We start from the raw sequence: 16684 nt of genomic DNA on the forward strand, positions 1-16684 counted from the left end.
TGCTAAATTTACAGATTGTCATAGGCAAAACCAATGTGTCTCAAAATTGTCTTTTCTTTATATTCCGCCATTAGACTGGATCACAGAATCACAGAATTGTTAGGGTCGGAAGGAATCTCTGGAGACCCTCTCTGCCAAGGCAGTGTCACCTGGAGCAGAATGTGTTGAGGTAGGATTTTAATGTCTCTGGAGAGGGAAACGCCACAACCTCCCTGGGCAGCCTATTCCAATGCTCTGCCAATTTCAACATAAAGAGGTTCTTCCTCGTGCTGAGGTGAAAGTTCTTGTATTTTAGTTTATGGCCATTGTTCCTCATCCTGTCACTGGGCACCACTGAAAAGAATCTGGCACCATCCTCTTGGCACCTGCCTTTGAAATATTTTTATGTATTAATGAGATCACCTCTCAGTCTTCTCTGAACTAAACAGGCCCAGGTCCCACAGTCTCTCCTCATAAGAGAGAAGCTCCAGGCCCCAAATCATCTTTGTCTACTCCACTGGATCTTCTCCAATAGCTCCTTGTCTTTCTTAAACATCATCAGTACTGACTGATGGCAGTCTAGGTCCACTAGGAAAAGGGGGAAGTATGAAGGGTATGGGATTGCATGAAGTCCTTCCCCCTGAAGGCTGAAGTAACTATCTTCTCCCCCTCAGCCACACCTGGAGGGAGGTGGCAGAGTGTGACAGAAGCAGTGCCAGCAGGGCAGCACTAGCCTATGTGAAGACTGGCCTGTAAGTGCCTTAGAAGTCTCAGCTGAAGCTCTTCACCTGAAGCTCTTCAGCTGGTTAGTGCCCGAATGGCTCCAAAAGAATCATCCTGCTCCACGGTCACCTTATACACTGGCACTGGCAAGGCTGCACATCAAATGCTGTGTCCAGTTCTGGGCTCTTCACTTTAAAAAGGACATTGATATGCTAGAGTGCGTCCAGAGAAGGGAACAAGGACCAGAAAACACGTCTTATGAGAAATGGCGGAGGGAGCTAGGGTTGTTTAGTCTTCAGAAGAGGAGGTTCAGGGGGTGACTCCATCGCCCTCTAAAACTCCCTGAAATGAGGGTGTGGGGTCAGTCCGAAAGAATGTCAGGATCTGTTGGAACCCTGGAGGCTGAAAATTTCAGGCTTTCTGAGCTGAGGGGTGCTGACCCTCAGGCAGGCACCACATTTGACCTGAGGCCTTGGAACAGGCTTCCCAGGTTGTGGGATGGCACAGGGGTTGTGGGTGTGTAATTAGAATGGCGGTGTGTGATCTCACAGGGTGAAGACTTAGGTTTAGGGGTTTGGTATACAGTAATGTGTGTGGGCCAAGATGGAGGATTTAGGGTGTTGTCTGGGTTCTTCTTCTTCACCTTCTTCTTCCTTCTTCTTCACAGATATGGGTGCTTTTCTCTAATTGGGTGAAAGATGTCTGCATTGTGGACCTTGAATGGTCATTATTGGGTCAAAAGCATAAATAATATAGGTGTCATTTTGGAATTGAGTAACTACCTCTGAAATAGCCTTGGTAAGAGTTAGAAGCTCTCCATTTTGTCTCGTTTCTTTAACTGGCAAGTTGGAGCTCACGCTTCGTGAGACTGTAAATAGATAAGATACAATAAACAACCAAGACCGAAATAGACTCTATGTTTCCTGTGTCTTCCATCCTGACCTCAGCCAAGATAAAGCAGGCAGAACTGAAACAATTGGTGCCTCCCATGTGAGGAAAAACACCTTCTAGTGCCAGGTTTGGACCTCCCTGAAGAAAAAACAGCAGAAAGGCTGGCAGCGGAAAAGCTGAGAGGAGTAGGAAAAAAAAAAAAAAAAAAAAAAAAAAAAAAAAAAAAAAAGGTGAAAAATCATCCCCGGGGAAAAGAAACAGCTCAGATCCAGGAACTCATATCTGCGGGTAGGCTACAAGAACACTGGAGACCAAGGAAAAGAAACTGGCAGTAAAGTCAGGTAGGAACTCCTTTTTTTCTTCAAATACACTTTCAGAGTTAATCCAGAGTGTAAATATGGGAAACATAATGTCCAAGACATAGAAAGAAGCAATGGACAAGCTAGAGTCCATGATTAAAAATCACCCGGTCTCTGTCTCAAAAGACCAATTGAGAGACCTCCTATGTTGGGTACAAGAAAAATTTCCAAAGGCAGATGCAGAAGCGTTTTTTAATCCATTTCTGTGGGATTCTGTCAGCCTAAGGCTTTATAATTAAGACACCCTTACGAAGGGCAAGGCTGCAAAACTTCTCCCTGTCTGTAGAGTTGTCTATGAATCCATTAGCAGCAGAAGTGAAGCACAGAACCACTCCAGTTACACTGAGTCCGCACGACAGAGAGAGGAGGAAAGAGAAGCGCTCCCTCCACTCCGTTAGGGGCGGTTCCCTCTGTCCCCTCAACGTCAGCAGAGTCACTGCCACTTACAAGATCGCTAATAGATACCCAGCCAGAGGTGGGGATAACCTGAGATGTTGAGGGATCTCCCCAACTTTTGGAGGCTTTGCCCGTAGACAGAGGACCCCATGAAATTCCAGAGAACGATCCGGAGAACAGTACGGCACCAGGTGAATGCCTCCGTACGCAAAAAGCGGCTATAATGCAAATCTTGCAATTTACGCAAACTGCGCAGCCGCTGTCTGGACATACTACCGCGGTTACGCAAACAGTGCAAATATAGCCGCAAACAGCGTCAAGTTCCCAAGCTCCGCATCCTGCGGTGAACGGATCGTCTCCGCAGGGCAGGGCGATAGGACCCGTGCTGCATGAACAAAGCAAAGCGGGTGAGACGGGCGGAGCAGCCCGCTCACACGTGCCCGGCGAGGCAGCACAACATGAACTGGGTGGAACAGCCTCGCAGCCCGAGGTGGCCGGAGCGGCTCGGCCGCACGGTTCGGGCAGAGCGGGCGGGCGGACGGATTCCTCCGCAGGTGCCGCAAGAGCGCAGTACGGAAACGGCGTAGCGACATGCTAGGAAGTGGGCGCAGCTGCTCTGGAGAATCCGCGGTCAGATTTAAAAACACAAAACACAGCTACGGCTTCAGCTACCCCTCAGGCCCAGGCTGGGACAAGCCTGGAGCAGAAGCGGCTTGCGGGAAGACAGGGATCGCACGAAATAGAGGTTTTAAATTCAGAGTCGGGACGTGCAGGCGGCAGCTCTCTAGTGCCGAGAGCCGCGGCGTGAGGCTATGCGCGGCCATCCGCCTTCATGCAAATGCCGGCAGATCCCCAGAGTATGGCGCAGGGGTTACCAGGGCTCTGGGTTCCCCCATGTGAAAAACAAGTTCCACTCTCTTTTAGAATTTTATAAGTTTAATAGAAATAAAAAAATAGACAAAGTCGGAGACAGAATAAACCAAGCTTCTCGGCCGAGGGGGGACTTGGCACCAGGTCTGCCCATCACCCCCCTTACCCTTTAGGACTTCTATCTATAAGGAGCACCGTATTGAATATTCAATAGATGGTAATCAAACATTCCTTTTTGATTTGTTTTAAGTATCCCAGATAATCTTATCTAGTAGATTTATTTTGTGGGTGTCTCCACATAGTCTGGTAACAAGAATAGAAATCTTCTTTTGAGGTTTTCTGGTTCTTTTCAGTTGGATAAGAAAACAGAAAAATAACAAGTTTTTTCTTAAAGGGGTCACAAGGTGACCCCCTTCCCATAGCTTCAGGCTTGGTGGCTTAAGCGTTACAAAAAAAATCTTACCCCTCTGGTATAATCAAAAATACACATTCATTACCCTTCTAAATTCTTATTAATAAAAACATAATACAGTACAATTATAATAGTTATGCGAAAAGCCAACTACATAATATACACTTATAACACCCAGGAGTTTCGGCAATTCCGATAACTCTCCCTTTGGGCATTCAGTCACGTACCATAGCACAATTCCGCAAAAGTTCCTACGGGACCCGCCAGTCCAGCGCAGGGACAGTGCGGAGGAACCTTATGCTCCACAAAATGGCGGCACGCTGCACCCCTTTACCGTACAACAAGATGGCGGCGCACTAGGTACTTCCGTGAACAACGCTTATGTATTTTCCGTCAGCGCCATTTTGTAATCACAAGGCGTTCAACCTCCCGCTGCAGCGCCACCACTAGCCACTTCTATTATTACACTTTTCAATACTTTAAATACACAGCACATGCAACCACCAGCTCTCCACACAGCAGGAGGAGAACGAAGGCAAACAACAATGAAGTTTGAAAGAGAAGCATTTCTGCAAGATACAAATCTACAAAATAAAAACAGAGAATTAGTTCCATACCATCTTGTTGGATCAGGAGCCATTTCAAATAATAATGCAAAAGGAAATCTCAAACATGGCATCAACACAGATAACGGCCATGCCAGTGAGATCTGGTCCACAAAATACAAATCCCAGATGGATACCACTGACACACGATATAATTAAAGACCTAACACAAGCACTTACAGAGAGTGGCTTGAGTTCTTTGTACTTTAAACAACTATTGAAAGGCATCTTTGGTACTTATGAGTTAGTGCCTTATGATTGCAAATATTTTGTCACTACAATTTTAACTGACTCTCAATACATATTATGGGAAGTCAAATGGAGGACAGCTCTCATCATGTTGCGAGAATCTTATGTGAGAGGCCCAAATGCAGCCCTTACATTAGCTCAACGAGCAGGCGATCCACCCCATGATAAACCCGAAGATCAAGCTGTGGGTTTGCCTCAAGATGTGCTCACAGATATCAAAGAAACGGACCAAAAAGTCATAATGCAAGTTCAACCTGCAGGAGCTCCAGAGGGCAGTTACACAGAAGTAGGGCAAGGAGTAAATGAGCCATTCACCTCATTCATAGATCGCCTCACTCAAGCAGTTGAGAGGCAGTGCAGTGATGAAGTAGCACAACCACATTTAATTTGAAGCCTAGCTTCTGTGAATGCCAATTAAGAATGCAAGCACGTTATTCATGCCTTACCTGGTGCACAACCAACTTTGTCGCAAATGATAGAAGCTTGTAGCAAAATAGGTACTTCTGCACATGTAGCAGTGATCCAAGCAAACATCATGTGAGAACAATTCGGAAAACATCAAGAAGCTGCAGATCAACAAGACAACTCTATGGGAGTGATGGCAGCAGAACTCGCCAAAAGACCATGTTTCAAGTGTGGGAAATTCGGACATATTAAAAAATATTGCCTACAAACTGCAGGAAATCCAGAAGCACTGAGTCTTTGCCCCAGATGCAGGAAAGGGAAACACTTTGCAAATCAGTGTCGTTCCAAAAGTGGATGTAGATGGAAGACGTCTACCTCGCCTGGGAAACTCCGAGAAAAGCACAGCACACCAACACGCTACAATATAAGTAGTGGTTGATGTAAATAAAAGGCCAGCAGACCTTCTACTCCCATTTCAAGCTTTTATTAGAGACAAGCCTAGAAATAGGGCCTCGGGGTTCATGCCACCACTGCTCCTCCCCATGGTCAGCGCCTGTCTTGGCTTGGAAAGACAGGTATCTGCCAGGTAAAATTACAATCAGAGGCTCTTTGGCAAAGATTTGGGAAATAGGAATAGCAGTTCTTTACTAGTATGTATTACAAAGCAAACAAACACAAAAAAAAAAAAAACCCACCAAACAACTACAGCATTAATAACACACGAAAACAGTACCAAGAACCTTGAGGGCTTTGTTTCACAAAACCCAGGGCAGTTTGGTTTCGGTGTCCCTGCAGGATCCTCAGAGCAGCAAGCTGAAACAGTGGAAAAGTCCCGGGCTGGTAGCTGGGATGGCAGGGTGTCCCAGCAGGCAGGGGCAGGATGTCCCGGCAGCACAGGGGGTGCAGGGTCACACTGTAGCAAGAGGAGCAGCACCGAAGAAGCCGAAGGCGAGGCAGGGCTGGCCCATCTCCCGCAGGTGGCAGAGAAAGCTCAGGATTCAGGCCGACCCGGTGATAGTAGATTTCCCAGGACTGGATCCCTTTGGCCACAGTGAAACTCTTCCAGCCAGCAACAGCCGTTCTCTCCCTCCCTGAACACCGGAAAAAACAAAAAGCCCGCAGCTGCCTCAAGTTCTGTCTTTTACCTGCATTATCTTCCCCTTCCCCCTTTGTCCACCTCTTTGTTTCGGTTAAGTACTCTCAAGTATCCAACACTTGGTTTCCTTGGTAACTTGTGGGGAAAAAATTCTTTAGAGAAAGAAGGAACAAACCTAACCCCTAACAGCGCCCAAGAGAAGGATCATACAAGCCTATCATCACGAGCAGGGCTGAATTTTCTATTCTTGCAGGGATTGCCCAGAAACTTGATATCGGCTCAGTAGTCTAGGGGGTTCCTCTTGCTCGGGTGCTGTTCAGTCATGGTGACTCACTCGTTGGGTTGGATCTGGCATATTTGGTCTCCTTAGGTCTTGGTTGTCTTCATAGTGTGGGGGTCTTTTGTTCTTTTTGGCGTGGCTTGTTGTTTAGGGTTGTTTCTTTCTGGGCAGTAGTATGATTTTTAATATGCAAATATGCGCAAGGCCTTATGGGAAATCTGGAAGTTGGTTCTAGGGAGCAGCGACTGGATTACCCGACGAGTTAAGAGGGGGCAAAGGGGTACAGAAGACTAAAGGTAGGAGGATAAAACTTATAAAACAGGTGAGAATCTTTTAACAATGAACTGCTGGAGGAAAAAGGGCAAGTACATCAACTAGGACTTGAACTGGGGTTGGAACAAGAACCGGTAAGTACATAAACTAAGGGGTCTGAACTGGGTTTGGAGCATTAATTTTATTCATAACAGTGGTGATGACTCATCATCATGAGACCTCTCAAGGCACACAATATGTAGGGAACCACAATCAGACTCACTAGGCAGGACCATCTACTGCTTCCCCAACAACCCAGAATTGCTGCCCCCAGGGGCGCAGTGCAAATTGGCAACTTCACACGTGTTATTGTTAACAGTCATTAATTCTGTTTGTCGTCTGAAATATTCTTAGTTGTTGTATTTGAATTTTTTCCTAATTGTTTTCAGTTTTAGCAAGAGTTATGCATTTTTCCATCAAGGCACACTCTCTCTATTAACCTGTGTCAAAGAGCTTGCTTATGTTTCTGCAGATACAGAACCCAAGTGAATTCCTACAACAAATGTGAAGTCATATCAAGCACAGAAACTCTGACAACTCCAAGAGTGGAGAAGCAAGCACGCAGACATGGACTGCGCAGAGACTGTGGTTGATGGCAGACAACTCTTGTCCCACATGCAAGAAGTGTGAACCTTGGGATTTGTGTCAAAGCCCAAAGTGTGGGAGTCGTTGGTATCATACAGCTCTATTGGCACAGGCGTGGCATACATCATGGTATGATTTAAAAGCCCAAACAAAGTACAAAGCCATTGAATTTTTAGTTACAGTGGGTCACAAAGAAGACAGTCCTCATCTTCCTGCTCTTAGGGAGGAATGTAGAAGAGAATTTTTGAGAGAATCAAAAGCGATTCAAATATGCAGAGTTGAATGCAAACAAACAATTTAGTGCCAGAACAAATTTTGGGGAAAAAACAAACAAACAAACAAACAAACAAAAACAAAAAAAAAAAAAAAGGAGTGTTCTAAAAGATTTGCTTGGAAATTAAGAGTGAAAAAGAAAATGCCTCAAATCAAAAATGAACCAAAGACAAGGCATGAAGGTAAATCAGATATCATGTTCATATCTTGTCTTGTTTGCTTTTAGCAATGCAACCTTACCTGTCAATCAACCAAAGAAAAATTTGGGAATCAGTAATATTGTAGAATTGCTTTCTTACATGATAGTTTAAGGGAAATTTGTGGTCCTATCGAATATTATGTTTATGCTTTTTTCCTCCTTGGTTTTAGTAGTGCAAATTTGCTAGTCAGACAATCTAAAACAAATATCTAGGAGAATTAGCTAGTGAATCAGATTTAGATATCATATGTCTTTCCTGTACAATCCTAGGAAAGACACTTTCCACTTGTTTAATTAACATGCCAGTAGATGCATGAGACTAGTGAATTTCTCATCTTCCCAAGACATCTTTTGAACCTCAAAAATTTGACATCACTAATTCTGTAAACATAATTTTTCATGCCAAATTTAGCTATACAAAAAAAAAGATCAGTCTTTGGTCAAGGACATTTCTTTCTACCACTCTAGGGAGGGGTAAGTCAAGACAAACGAAGCAGTCAAAGCGGTCCTCGTGGTTCAAGCAAGAGGGGGAGATGTCGGAACCCTGGAGGCTGAAAATTTCAGGCTTTCTGAGCTGAGGGGTGCTGACCCTCAGGCAGGCACCACATTTGACCTGAGGCCTTGGAACAGGCTTCCCAGGTTGTGGGATGGCACAGAGGTTGTGGGTGTGTAATTAGAGTGGCGGTGTGTGATCTCACAGGGTGAAGACTTAGGTTTAGGGGTTTGGTATACAGTAATGTGTGTGGGCCAAGATGGAGGATTTAGGGTGTTGTCTGGGTTCTTCTTCTTCACCTTCTTCTTCCTTCTTCTTCACAGATATGGGTGCTTTTCTCTAATTGGGTGAAAGATGTCTGCATTGCGGACCTTGAATGGCCATTATTGGGTCAAAAGCATAAATAATAAAGGTGTCACTTTGGAATTGAGTAACTACCTCTGAAATAGCCTTGGTAAGAGTTAGAAGCTCTCCATTTTGTCTCGTTTCTTTAACTGGCAAGTTGGAGCTCACGCTTCGTGAGACTATAAATAGATAAGATACAATAAACAACCAAGACCGAAATAGACTCTATGTTTCCTGTGTCTTCCATCCTGACCTCGACTGATATAAAGCAGGCAGAACTCTAACAGGCATCAGTCTCTCCTGCCATGCCTGCAGTGAGACAAGAGGGTATGGCCTTAATCTGAGACACGGGAGATTCAGATCAGACATTAGAAAAAAAGTTATCACTGTCACGGTGGTCAGGCACTGACTAGGTTTCCCTAGGAGGCGGTGGAGTCCCCCATCCCTTGTGTTTAAGCATCTGGATCTGGAGATGTGGTTTAAGGGTTTGTCCTGGGTTGAAGTATATTCTATCACCATCTTCATGAACTGTTGAAACCAGGTGAGGCAGTGCTCCCTGCCTCCTCCACTCTGGCTTATCTTCTGTTAATGGGCCCATCAGCACCTTTGCCACACGACTCACAGATAACCCCCTCCTGGACTATCTCCTGTTAATGGGCCCATCAGGTCTTATCACATGACTCACCATCCCATTGTGAGATGCTCCGCCCAGAGGGAAGAACCAAACATTCCAGCCTGGATATAAGCTGAGACTCTGAACACCAGAGGGGCGCTTACGCACTGGATTTCCAGAGAACCCGAGCTACCAGGCCTTTCTACAGGATCAATTCTTCAGGAAGACCACCTCATCTGGACTGCTTCCATCACTCTGCTCAGGTTGTATTCTGACTCTGTCAGTGGTCTTTTGTATTATTGCATCTATTTTATTTTACTTTCTTTCCTTTTTTCCTATTAAATCGTATCTCTGACTTGAAGCCTCTCTTTTGTTTTGCTTTCAAACCACTACAGGGTTACAGTGGCAGTGCTGGGTGGACGTTTGGACTGGGTGACGTAAATCTCCTTCAGACTCGGTGACTGTTATTTGGGCAGGCTCTCTGTGAGCTGAGCTGGTGAGGACTCTGAGCCTCAGCGGCTCGCAGCTCCCGGCGCGGCGCTCCCGCCAAGGAGGCGGGAAGGAGAGAAAGGAGAGGCCGCGCGCCGCCCTGCGACAGCGACACCGCGCACGGCGCCTGCGCCCGCCCGCGCGTTACGACACGGTGGCGCCGTGAGGCGCTGGCCCTGCCTAGCCTCCATCGCTGCCCGGCCTTCTTCCACCATGAGGAACCTGCGGCTGCTGCGGGCCGGCGGGTGCCCCTCCGCCGCCGCCGTAGGCACTCCGCACTGCTTCTGCCTCGGCGCCGAGCCCGGCGCGGTTCTCGTGGGTTCCCAGTACGGGCTGGTGGAGCTGCGCCCCGCCGGGGACTCGGTGAGAGCCGCGGCTGTGGGACAGGGTTCTACTGCTCGCCGGCATGTTGGGGTCGGCTTTGGTTGCGAAGCTGGATTGAAGCGTTTGCGTCTCCGCCAGCGGGAGCTCGCCAGTCTCCTGGTGCGGTTCCCCCTTCGCGGCGGTGTCTGCGCGTTCTTGGACTTCCCCGCTGTTCCCCGCCGCCGCTTGCTTCTGTCTGACGGTGCCGTGGAAGCCGCTGCACTGTGATCTTGGTGGCGAAAGAGGCTTTTTGTGCTTCTAAAATACTAAATATGCCTTTTCAAGAGCGTGGTTATGTTAGACGCGTGTCATTCGCGTGGTTTAGTCTTAAGCACGGCCTAGCGAGCAGTTGCATCTGGACAGGTTCACAAAACAGAACCAAACAGGCAAAGAGATAGTGAAGAGTACAAGAGGAAGCTTTTGAAACTTTGCACTGGGGGGGGGGGGGGGGGGGGGGGAACCCCACTTAAAGCTGGTTTGCTTTCCTCTCACTATGCAACTCTGAGGCATCTAATTCCATCAGTTCATTCAGTTCTGAAATTAACTGTCAAAAGACTTTTGGACCTTTCCAGGGATTTAATTTTCAAAGATTGCTATACTGTAACCATCCAAGTTATTTTCCTTAGAAATTTTTTTATGCTGTGTCTAGAAGTCTGTGTGCCCCCTTAAGAGCAGTGGGACGCTTTAAGCAGCTGCCCATGCAACTCTTAATGTTGATACTCTGGGGAACCATGAAAAGGGTGTTGAAAGATGATTAGCAGGGCAGATTGGAAGTTGTGTATCTTTTGCTTCCATATATGTGTTTTCTCGTTTTTTTCTATTACTTTTGCCATAAGAGGATCTTCACGGTTTCCTCTGAATAAGTGAAGATAAGTACTTGCAAGTTGTTTTTTTTCTAAATGCTTTGTTTAACTGTGTAATGCTTTGTGTAACTGCAGTAGGAAGAAACATACCTATGGCTTTTACTCTGCAAAAATCCCAGTGAGGTTATGTGTAATTAGTAGGCCTTTGGCCTTTCTGTATCAAGGTGTCAAGAGAAATTTCCCTGACTGTGGATGGGTTCTTGCCTGAAGATGGAAGTGGCTGCATCGTGGGTGTCGAAGATCTTCCAGAGCAGGAGAGTGTGTGTGTTGCTACAGCAGCTGGAGATATCCTGCTGTGCAATCTGAATACGAAACAGGTAACATGGCAGGAAAGACACAACAGTACTGAAGAAATTCAGAGGAAAGAGTAACACAATTTCTTTAGGGGTCAGTTGTATGCTCATTGCATACTGAGCTGTGGCTAGTCTCCATTCTCTGGACCGATAAGCTGATTTTTGTGTAGCTTTGAGAATGACTAAAGAAGGAATATATATTCTGTAAAAGAACTGGAATTAAAATGATGCCTTGCCTGTCCACAGCTTGGGTCCTCTAAGTTTGCTCAGTGGGCTCCCAGCAGCAAAGGATCTGCTGGAGAGTCTTACAGAAACAGGATATTGCTGAGACTAGGTAAAGAATAAAGTAATCAGTTCATAATTCACAGTGTAGCTACCGTTTTGTTATCAGCTGATACATTGATACTTAGGATATAGCAGAATCTGAGATACTTTCTGTTCCTTCCTCAGTGTCAGATTTGTATCAGTTTCAGCAAGACACTTAGCACAACAGCATCCTCTGAAATCTGAATCAGCTCCCACAATACCTGTCCAACAGTGCAGGTTTAAGTGGGAATGAGATGATAATGGTCTGTCTGGGTTAGCTGTAAAATTGTGGTTATTTGCAGCGTGTCTGTTTTGGTTCACGTTTGCACTTGATTTGGAGATACCACTTAAATATGCAGTTAGCTGTATCTGAAAAATGTGTCCTGTGTTGCACCTTAGAACATGTCATAGGCGAATAGAAATTAGCAGAGGTTGTGATACAGGAGACTTTTTTTTTTTTTTTTTAGTGATAGATGTGTCAGAGAACTGGTTTAACTTCAGATTCTTTATTTTATAGGGTTTTGGCTTACTTTTCCATTTTTTCTGCTTTACTTTCCAGTCTTCTTTTGGTGCACCAAGTCTGCAGTCTGGGCACCAAGAAGGAGGTCTGGAAGATTCCTCTGCTTATTCTGAAACCCTCTCGAGTGATAGTCACTCTGTTGATTGGTGCCCAGTCTCACTTTTCTTACCTGAAAAGGTTGTCACACCCAACCCTAATTCCTTGAATGGCCTCATCTTTGCTGTTTATCGCAGTAGTGAGTGGTGTATTTCTTATTCTGTTCCATGCATTTTGCAAATCAGGGTAACCATGCATAACAAAAGTTCTCTGCCAACTACTAGTACCTGCTCATGACGGCCCAGTAAAACTAGCCCAATTTTCCCTAAAGTTTGATGTTGGTGCAGGTATATACAACTGTCAAGTTTAGCATACACAGGCTGGTCAGAGTTTAAGTTTACCTGTTGGAATTCTCTAGGTAAGAATCATTATGTCTGTGTTTTGTTACTAAAGAATGTTTACCAATATAATCACAGGCCCTATCAGGCTGTATTAGTATTGACACAATGTGTGCTGACATAAGACTGAGAGTTACAGCATAAAGCTCTTTCTAAAACCATGTATGGTAGAATGTGCTAGACTCTACATTACCTGGGCTCTCATTCATAAATATTCTGTGTCTATTTTTAGCCAGAAATGTTTCTTTCGTTTTGTTCAACATAAAGTGTGAAGTTAGACTTTTGACTTTTTCAAGTAGGAGGCAGTTTTCTTTTTCCTTGGTGAATGTTTGCTTTTGTGCTGCACTCATGTTCCTGTGCTCTTACTTTGGTCTTGCAGGTGGAATGTGTTGGAAGTGTGGACAGCGGTCTGAGTGTCATGAGCTGGAGTCCTGACCAAGAGCTTGTTTTGCTTGTAACAGGTATCAATAACAGTCTCTAAGCTTTCTGCCTCTAGCAGTGGAACTTTCTATGGCCAAAGCATAACCAAGACTGAGTGAGAGGAAGAAAAAGTTACAAAATTGGGACTAGGACTTAAAATGGAAAAAAACTCTACCAGAACCTATGCATTATATTTCATTTCATGATTCATAAGGCTCTTCAAAGATCCAAGCAGAAATTGGGTAGGCCCAAAAAGCTGCTTTGTGGATGAGTTTTTAGTCCTTAAAATCTTCCCAGGGAGTACATTTGATCTTGTTTCAGAAACATAAATACTTCTTTATATCACCATTTGACTTCTTAGTAACAAAAACTGTTTCTTGGCCTTTGGTAGCAAATATGTGTCAAAGGCCCTAATTATCTACAGATATCACTCACCTAGAAAATAAAATTAGCCTCAGACAAAACAGAATCATAAAGTGCTTGAGACTGAAAGGAAACTCTGGAGATTGCCTATTGCAACCACCTTGCTCGAAGTGTGTTACCTACAGCAAGTTGTTGGATGATTGTGCCCAGTTACGTTTGAGACCCCACAACCACTGTGGGCATCCTGTTTCTATCTGTAACTGCCCTCAGAATAAAAAAAAAAAAAACAACTTTTCTAAGGTTTTACATTTTCTGTATTTTAGTTTGTGCCCTTTGCCTCTTGTGCTATCCTTCAGCACCACAAACAGTGTGGCTGTGTCTTCTTTACTGTACCTCACCTTCCACATAATATATTTACACACACTGCTGGGATTCCCCTGGAACCTTCTCTCCAGAGCAGTCTGGCTTGTCTCAGCCTCCTCTTGTGCAACAGATTTTTCAAGCCCTTAATAATTGTTTTGACCCTTTGCAAGACTCATTCCCATATGTCCTTGTCTTGCACTAGGAAGCCCAATAATGGGGACGGCATTCCATGTGTCACTGTAGCACTGAGTAGAGGAGCAAGATCACCTCCCATAACCTGCTGGCAGCACTCCTAATGCAGCCAGGATGCTCTAGTCCACCTATGCAGCAGGGCGTACTGCTAGCTAGTTCAAGTTGGTGCCTCAGGAAACATAGTTTATGTTTTTTTGCCAAGCTGCTCTCTAGCTGCTTGGTTCCCAGTCTGACTTAGTGCCTGAGGTTGTTATTTTCCATACACAAGGCATGACTTTTTTTTTGGTTAAGCTTTATGAGGTTCTGGACAGCTCATGACAGGATCCCTGTGGACAGCAGCACAACCCTCTGCTGCGCCTGCTGCTTCTCCCAGTTCTGTGTCATCTACAAACTTGCCGAGGTCCCATGCTTTCAACATTAAGGGAGATATTAATCATTGCCCCTAATGTTCAGGGGCACACCAGTGACTGACCTCGAGCTCTACTTACTGACAGTGCTAGCACACTCTTGAGCCTGGCAGTTCAGCTGGTTTTCACTCTCCTTTTACCTATCCCATGTTTCGTGGGTTTGTCTGTGATGATGTTGTGGCACACAGCTTCAAAAGCCTTTATTAGAGTCAAGATAAATGAAATCCACTGTTGTCCCCATATCCACAAGCTGGTCATCTCATTGTAGGATATTATCAGGATGGTATGATTTCCTCTTCATAAGTCCTTGGTGACTGTTCCCAGTTGCCTTCTTGTCGTTTGTATCTCAAGAGGAAAGGAACCAGGTACTGGTTTGGAAGGTGAAAAAAACCTTAAGGTTAGGCCAGGAAGCATATTTTTGAGGAGAAAAACTTGGAAGTGTTCTGTTCCAGCATGAGGTTTCATGTTTTGAAGGATATGTTCTCTCTAGTACCATGTTTTCTATATTCAGGTCCATGACAGAACATTAGGAGCACACAGGAGAACACTTCAGTTTTTATTTGCTGCAGATACCATTACCAATATTGTATTTAATATCTGCCTTACAGGTCAGCAGACGCTCATCATGATGACAAGGGATTTTGAACCAATTGCTGAGAAGCAAATCCACCAAGATGAGTTTGGAGAAGGTGAGAGATACACTGAAGTGAAGGTGCCCTTGCTGATATGGTTGATACGTTGTAAGCATGTGGAAAGTAGGGAAATGGAGCTGAGCAGTTTGAGGCCCCAGGAGACATTGTATTTAGATTGTAATGCTGCTGGACAGCTGAAGGGTAAAGTCAATATTGTTGCTTGTCAGCATAAATTCAAGTAAGTTCCATGTACCAAAGTACTTGCTAGACTACATAACACCCCAGCAGGTTTTTAGAAAAAAATCTGGGGAGAAGGTGTGGGTTGCTTGAGGCTGTGGTTGTGTACATAGTGCACAGTAGTAAAGGTATGATCTGTAAATCTTCCACTACAATTATTATTTCTTCTTCAGGAAAGTTTGTTGCTCTTGGCTGGGGTAAAAAGGAGACACAGTTCCATGGATCGGAAGGGAAACAGGCAGCACATCTCAAACAGACGGTATTACACTGCGCTTTTTTTGTCAAGCTGATGCTTTTTCAGGGGAAATATGCATAAAGAGAGTTTCTGTTACTCCTGTGGTGCCAATGTACCACCACCTTTTTGGTAGGTCTCTTCATAGGCTGCTTCTGTCTGTCTCTGTGTTGTCTGAAGTAATGCATTTTTATCTTCCTTTGAATTCAATAAAGCATCAAGAAAGCATACTTTTCAAACAGAGCTCAAAGTAAGATTTGCAGCCATTCCAGCATCAATCCTGAACAAATCTCAGTTCACCGTGTGTGCAGCTTATGCACTGCTGTCTGTAAGTAGGGACGCCAGTGGATCGGAAGGATAGTGTATGATCTTGTGGAGAGGCAGTCGTATGCACTTGGAGGAGGAGCAGATTGAATTAAATAGTTTTAATTCTAGTGTTTCCTAAAACAACATTTTGGATAATGAGTTTTTAACTTACTAGCCTTGACACTTTTTAATGGATGGATTTCATCCTAAGGCTCTTGAAAGAGCAGTCTGTTTAGACAAAGACAGCAGTTGCATTCCCAAGCTTTGATGCAACTTTCTTTTGTGTGACTTCAGGAAGTGTTAAAGACGTCAGCCTGGGATGATGGCAGGCCTCGGGTTACGTGGAGAGGAGATGGGCAGTTTGTTGCAGTCGGTGTCGTCTGTCCAGAGACAGGTATGGCACCAAGCTTCTTTCAAATACCAGTGTGTATGAAGGGCTTCTTAAGCAGAGCCTTGGTAAGGTAACTGTTTGTGATCTGTTGGCCACTTAAAGCAAGGGTGAGTTGAGCTATTTAATTGCCCTTTGCTCTGCTCTGATGTTCTCAGAGCCATTTTATAGATACAATATTTTGGATACTTTCTTTGTGGTTTGGTTTTCAGTTCAGTGAGATGCCAGGAGGGAGTACTCCTTTGTAGATACTAGCTGAACTGTTTCTTTCACCTGCTCAAGCTTTAAGCAGTACCTGATAGGCTGTCAGTGCCAAAGGGATGAATCTATTTGGGTTCATACACCCACTGTCCCTCATACTAGAGTTTAGTCTTGCACACTTTTTTTAAAATACTGGTGATACTTTTCCCTTTGTTTTGCCCCAAAGTCAAAGAGGTAATGAGCATATGCATAACTTCTAAGACTGTAACTGAAGTTTTCCATCATAAATACTACTTTTTGAGCAGTTTAAATGTATTGGTCAACATATTGAACTGCATCAAACTGCACTGCTCTTCCACGTTTGGGTTTTTAACTTTTGTACTTCACATTAGGGAGGATTGTAAATTTATGGCAAGATTTTAACATTTTTATGGTGAAAGCTGGAGAGGGATTATAACTGAACTACATCAGACTGAAATTCCTAACACAGTTCCTTTAGTCACTTGGTTACCATGGGAGAACTGTGTGACTCAGAATAAGTTCTTAGCCCTTAAGGTGTACAAGAGAAATCTTCTTTTTACACATGTGCA

At 44.6% G+C, this 16684-nt stretch overlaps 1 protein-coding gene across 1 annotated transcript in view; it reads left to right on the forward strand.

Moving 5' to 3' along the window:
* The first annotated feature begins 9749 nt into the window (after window positions 1-9749).
* The window catches only part of ELP1 (elongator acetyltransferase complex subunit 1), a 32469-nt gene continuing 25534 nt past the window's right edge, over window positions 9750-16684 (forward strand). The window contains exons 1-6 of the mRNA XM_066181475.1: window positions 9750-9937; window positions 10965-11117; window positions 12733-12814; window positions 14707-14787; window positions 15141-15226; window positions 15800-15899. Of these exons, the coding sequence (XP_066037572.1) occupies window positions 9788-9937; window positions 10965-11117; window positions 12733-12814; window positions 14707-14787; window positions 15141-15226; window positions 15800-15899 (652 nt within the window). The 5' untranslated portion in view covers window positions 9750-9787. The remainder of the gene's footprint in view (window positions 9938-10964; window positions 11118-12732; window positions 12815-14706; window positions 14788-15140; window positions 15227-15799; window positions 15900-16684) is intronic.

Source organism: Chamaea fasciata, unplaced genomic scaffold (genome assembly GCF_029207755.1).
Source record: "Chamaea fasciata isolate MVZ Bird 193981 ecotype frontalis unplaced genomic scaffold, bChaFas1.0.hap1 SCAF_4, whole genome shotgun sequence".
In the NCBI taxonomy this organism is placed as follows: domain Eukaryota; kingdom Metazoa; phylum Chordata; class Aves; order Passeriformes; family Sylviidae; genus Chamaea; species Chamaea fasciata.